This window comes from Lygodium microphyllum, chromosome 14 (assembly GCF_053477565.2).
Source record: "Lygodium microphyllum isolate KBCC chromosome 14, Lygodium_microphyllum_v1.1.10, whole genome shotgun sequence".
NCBI classification, from domain to species: domain Eukaryota; kingdom Viridiplantae; phylum Streptophyta; class Polypodiopsida; order Schizaeales; family Lygodiaceae; genus Lygodium; species Lygodium microphyllum.
In genome coordinates, this window is record NC_141148.1 from 150,691,932 (window position 1) to 150,697,834 (window position 5,903).

General features: G+C 41.0%; 1 protein-coding gene across 3 annotated transcripts; it reads left to right on the forward strand.

Annotated features, from left to right (window-relative positions):
- Positions 1-2,972: 2,972 nt before the first annotated feature.
- Positions 2,973-5,243, forward strand: LOC148026233 (uncharacterized). 3 transcript variants are annotated; one of them, XM_087693523.1, is made up of 4 exons: positions 2,973-3,282; positions 3,654-3,801; positions 4,317-4,509; positions 4,601-5,243. In XM_087693523.1, exons 1-4 carry the CDS (start codon positions 3,269-3,271, stop codon positions 4,729-4,731), a joined length of 486 nt encoding a protein of 161 aa, XP_087549649.1. In that variant the 5' UTR covers positions 2,973-3,268; the 3' UTR covers positions 4,732-5,243. The 3 variants fall into 3 exon arrangements, with proteins under 3 accessions (XP_087549649.1, XP_087549651.1, XP_087549650.1); XM_087693525.1 differs by having other exon boundaries at positions 2,974-3,282; positions 3,475-3,801; XM_087693524.1 differs by having other exon boundaries at positions 2,974-3,282; positions 3,614-3,801.
- The last annotated feature ends 660 nt before the right edge of the window (positions 5,244-5,903 follow it).

The window sequence follows — 5,903 nt, forward strand, 5'->3', positions numbered from 1 at the left end:
ACATAGAAGGAAAGTGGCCTACTAGGTCAAACAATTCATAACCGACTACACTAGTCGACTGGCGCTATAACTATGCCAGCTGTAAATAGGTGTAACGACCTGAATATAATAAGTAATGAGTCAGTGGCCATGTGAGATGCATAATGACCACCGACGTGCTAAGTGTAGACGTGTGGACCCATCTAACCAGGCGGTCCATCATCCATGTCCACATGTGTTGAGCTTGCCATCTCAACATGGGAAGCAAAGGAAACTAGTTGTATGATGGTATGACTAGTTCTCTTTGCTCACAAAATTGCAAAGCAAGCAAGGCATAGCCTTGTGAGCTTCACAAGCTTACAAATTGTGCAACACATAGTTAGCAAGTATGGCCAACAACGTTGATTGGGCCAGTAAGTACTAAGGGAATTTTTCATCACAACCTATTTAATTGTGAATATTTTAGGTTGATAAGTGGGATAGTCAACTAGTATGTTACTTGCATCAAAGGGCTTTAAGAAAAATGAATTAGAAAACAACTCGGGTATAAAAAAGAGATGAATGCACAAAACATTATGACAAGGTTGCCTTGAATGTGCACACCAACCTTTTTAACTAATGCAATTTCATGGTGTTCTTTTTGGGTCATGTTATGCAAACCACTAACACCAATTACATATATATAACATCATAACTAAACATGTAACCCTTTGTTGCAAATTTAATAGAGTCTCTAAAGATGCAACTTAACAACAAGGTACAATACAATAATGGTGGATATTTGTCATAACATAAATTTGGTAATGGAAGTTTCCAAGAAAAAAGCTTAGATTCTTTGGGCATTTTGGAAACTTGTGGGTTGTAAAGTTCATTCTTTGTGTGTGTGTGTGTGCGCACACACTCGCGTGCGTGCCTTCCCCTCTTCAATTCTTCACTAGCTTTTGTATGCTTAAGGACAAAGTGCATAACTTTCTTCATGTGACAATGATTAATTAGTAGCAGTAGCCTTTGATTTTCCTCAAGTTTAAATAAAAGAAGCCATTAGAAGCTCCATGAGTATTGGACATTTCGAACAAATCCACTACCTTTAGGCCCTCTTACACTCTTGAGCGAAAAAACAAAAGTTCCACTTTTCTCTTGGTGCTTAGAGTAAGCTTGATACAAGCATCTTGCCACTTGAGGATGCACAATTCCCAAGGTCCATGTTTTTCTTGATTCATTAAGCACAATAAATCATCTCTCTCTCTCTCTCCTTCTCTCCTACCCCCCCTCCCCCCCAAAGAAAACAATTTCACCTTTCAAAAGAGGGTGTAAAAAATCCCAAAGAAGGTTACTTATACTTTAAAACTTTCCAAGGCTATGCTTCTTAAGGCAATTTTAAGAAAAGGATGAACACACTTTCCCCTTCAAAAACCTACATAGATATATGTATCTCATTTGGTCATCAAGTTCTTTCTTTAACTCCCATGGTGCCATCATCTATGCAAGAACTATATTCTTTAACTTTACTTAAAGTGGTTGCCTTGTTTAGACAAACCATGTATATAAAACATAGGCTCATAAAAATTCCCCACTTGCCATGCCCACCAAAGAAACATGGTAATTACAAATCCAGGTGCCTTAGGAATAGAAATGGAAAGGCCTAGAATGGAAACCCACTTGGGTTTTGAAATTATTTTCCCAACCTTATATTAATGATATATTAAGGGAGAGAGAATAAGCCCTATAGGAATGAGCTTTGCATAGTGGCCACTACAATATTAAACAGATCCTAGGGTGCATTTGGGGTCCCATGTGAAAGCCAAAAGAAGTGACCAACAATAATAAACAAGGAGGAGGGGGGGCATGAACACGTGTGAGAAGGACATGTGAAAAGAGGTAGGAAGGGCAACTTGAGAGAGAAAAGAAAGAAAGAAAGAGTATATTAACATCTCTAAAGGGCTGATGTGGCATATGAGACCACAGCAATACATAGAAACACAGAGAGAGAGAGAGAGAGGGAGAGAGAGAGAGAGAGAGAGAGAGAGTTCATTTCAACCTAGAATTTATTCACCTAAGGAAAAATCGTTCTCAATTTTTTGGAAGAAAGAAACAAAACATGTCCAAATTTCTCAAAATATAGTTATAAATCTCAAATTTATGTATGAAGCAACATCCTTATAGAGGCTACTACCCTCGCAAATGATGAAAAAAAGGGTTTATTTCCCCTTTCTTGAAAAAATTTCCCCATCAAACCAAACTTCTTCCACTCCTCAAGGTTATTCGTTTTCCTCTGAGAGTGGGCACTATCCTCTCACAATGGGAGGCTAGGAATCTAGCTTGTGTCACAACGTGGGGAAGATAGAGCAATTTCTTGGTGTGAGATTGTATCAAAACTCTTTTGGTATTGGGAACTTTCTTGTAAAACCGGGGCATTTGGCCCAGAAGAGTTGGACAAACTCCACAAAGCCAAAATTGGCAATGGCCTAATTTTGTATCTACTCGGTATTATTTAATACAAACTTTCTGTTTTCGCGTCTAAATTTCTTTCCTAAAGAGAGAGAGAGGAAAAAGAATGGTGGTTTAAACTCTACACAGAGAGAGAGAGAGAGAGAGAAAGAGAGGGAGAGAGCTATCATTCACCTGTTCTGTTTTCATGGCATCATGGTGGTTTAGACTCTACACAGAGAGAGAGAGAGAGAGAGCTATCATTCACCTGTTCCCAAAGAGAGAGAGAGAGGAGAAAGAATGGTGGTTTAAACGAGAGAGAGAGAGAGAGAGAGAGAACGGTGGTTTAGACTCTAGAGAGAGAGAGAGAGAGAGAGAGAGAGAGAGAGAAAGAGCTATCATTCACCTGTTCTCTTTTCATGGGCATCATATGGTTAAAGCAGTCAAAGTTGATCAAGCTCCATGATACACCCCTAATTTTATACAATTTTGGCCGTGCTAGTGCCACCCGGCCCCCCTGCCCCGCCCCGCCCCGCATCTCTTTCTCTCTCTCTCTCTGCGTCTCTTTCCTCACGCATCCCAAGGTCCCTCTCACATGTGAAAATCTTCCTTTTTTGATGGTTCCTTTTGGTGGTCTTGTAGACCATACAATGCTGTTGTAGATCCTTGTTGGGTATTTTGCACATAGATCCTCTGTCATACTTAGGTAAGATTGGCTTCTGTTCTGTTTGGGTTTCTGTTAGAGGCAGTGAGGCCATTTCATTCACTGAGAGAGAGAGAGAGAGAGAGAGAGAGAGCCTGTGGTGCTGAGAGAGGCTTCCTGTCAGTCAAAAGTCATCATAATCACGTCGGCTCAAATGAGATGTATGATATGAGGTAAGTTAGAGAAACATCCTTCGCTCAGACTCCACTTTCCTTCTTTTCGGATGCAAAAAAAGAAAAGGCCCATTTCTAGTTTTGCCATTTCCTCAGTTTAGAAGAAGTAGAATTGTGGTGGACAATAGCTAGGCTACTGTTTCTTTTGCCGCCCATGGCTGATTGATGCATTATGCTTGACTGGTAAAGTAGGCTTCAGTTTTGAGATGAAGGGGTTGAGTCATATCGATTGCAAAGCGAGTGACAAAACTTGTCTGCTACTTGAGATTCGTGCTCCTTGAAAAATCCGTGATCCTCTGTTCATCAACCAAGGATTGTATTGGGATGCCAGGATGAACCTGTTCTGAGAGAGCAAGGATCCTTCTCAACAGGTTATTGTCCGGCTTTTGCACAATGCCAACACGAGACACAGAGCATCGGTGGTTTGGAGGATTGCCTCCTGCAGGATGCCGAAGAAAGGGTGCCACGACACAGGAACGTCCCCCTGAAGCATTGGATTTCTTTATCTGGACAACAGAGGTAAGGCTATATTAATACTGTCACACGTGCAAAGCAAGTTCCCAATCATCAAGGTGGTGGGAACAGGTTTGGCATTAAGGTCGTCTGTGCGCTGTTGCATGACCCTCTTACATTGCCCTGTTGGATCATAGGGCCACAGCATTACATTACCACTGTCGGTCCACAGTCTTGTTGCTAGGAGCATAATTTGAGCTGGTACTTGGCCTGTTATGTCAGACATACTGACCCTGTCAAGCCAACTACTATTGAACAAATACTCATGCATGGATTAAAACAATGGATCCATTACTCTCTAGTCTAAGCTGGATAGGGATCAACACAATCATTCTTTTTCATGTTTTCCATAGCAGAGCTGGAGCTAGATCTGCACCCTAATAAGTTTAGGAAGTGCAGCTGACTTGTTTAATCCAGTACTTGAACACCACCACTTGGAGGCATGCGTTAGGGTTCTTACTCGTATTGCTGTGAGTAGGGCACGGATGTGTAAGATCTGATGACCTTGCACAAACATGCAGGATGTGGGGACTTGGCTTGAGGTGATTGGCTTGGGTGGATATAAAGAATCATTCAAACAAAATGATGTGAATGGAGAATACCTCGACAATCTATCTACTTTTACAACTGAACAAATTCTGAGGTTCATCCGGCGTTCCCATATGAAATGGGGAGACTTCATTACTTTGTGTAAAGAGCTTCGACGAGTGAAAGGTTGCTTTCTTCTGGGCCACTTCATGAAAAGGGATTTGTTTTCATGAGTTATACTCCTTCGGCTGATTTTGTTTACTTGCTTGATTTGCAGTGGCATGCCTTGAGGGGGAACAGCAGTTTCACAGCCCTTGGTGGGCTCCATGCTGCTTATCGCCTCTTTTTCTCAAAGTTGCCAAAAACAACCGACACTCAAGGGTGGTCTCTCTGAAATTTGATCCTTAAAAGAATTATTGTTTACTTCTAAGAATGTTGTCATGTAAGAAATTCCAGAGCCCTGAACTCCCAAGGTTCAGAATGACAGCAATTGGGCCAACCTGCCTTCATGATTTTCAAGTTTGGGAGATGGCATGTTGGTTCTCACTGGTACATGCTCCTGAACCTATCTTAAGGAATCGGCATACTCTTTTGGGACCTCTTATACTAGGTAACATATGCTGCCAGGATTACTAGTTTGTATTTTGTTTCCACCGTGTGAAACAAAGCTTGGCAGTGCCATTGTTGGGATTATACAGTCCTATCCTCATCTATTGTATCTTACGTTGGAAAGGAATCTGCCTTAAGCTCACATGCAAGGCATTACACATTATTTGATGAAGAGGATATAAGGTTTGTAGGAACCAAAGTTTGGCTTCTATTGCACATCAAGCTGGCTGCTCATGAGCAGGAAAATATGTCAGGCCTTGTAAATTTGCAAATTTAAACAGTCAAACAGTTTCAGATTTATTTGAGGACAATTTGTCTGAAACCTTTTATATGCAGTAGATGTGACTGAGCTTGCCTTGGTTTGGAAGCCCAATACTTCATCAATTTTGTGTCTCACCAATGCAATATTTACTGTGTGATGTATGACTCTGTAAAGTTCATTTGTCTGAGATCTTTGATGTGTGTTGCATGTTGTTGATGTGCCTAGCATGTTCATAATATTGAGCCGTTGTAACATTGAGGCGATGATTTATACCACTGCTTGTCCCCATTTGTGTTAAGCAAGTGGACTTGCTGCAAAGCACTTGTATTAGACTGCAACTGTGGTTGACTTGCTTCAGATGCCCAAATTGTGTATCATCAATGCAGTTGTAGTTCAGGATAAATGGTTCTTTTTCTTTGAAAATCTATGGTGTAATGATACATGACATTGAAGTGCCTTGCTTGAGTGCAATATCAATCTGACAACAGCTGATGATCTGTAACAAGTTTCGACACTTGCCCCACATTTGTCTGAAGCGAGTTTGCAAGATGCTTGGATAATGCAATCAGATGCATTCATTGTTTATAGGGGTAGCATGCATGGAAGTGCCTTGTATGTTCATTTTGGGGTTGCATAGTCATATTCTTGCCAAGCATGGTAATCTGACATCATTGATAATTTACCTGGTGTTATGATGACACCGTCTTCC

Coding starts and splice junctions, on each gene's coding strand:
- LOC148026233 (XM_087693523.1), top strand. Junction 3,802..4,316: donor TCTTTATCTGGACAACAGAG/GTAAGGCTATAT, acceptor ACAAACATGCAG/GATGTGGGGACTTGGCTTGA. Junction 4,510..4,600: donor AGAGCTTCGACGAGTGAAAG/GTTGCTTTCTTC, acceptor CTTGATTTGCAG/TGGCATGCCTTGAGGGGGAA.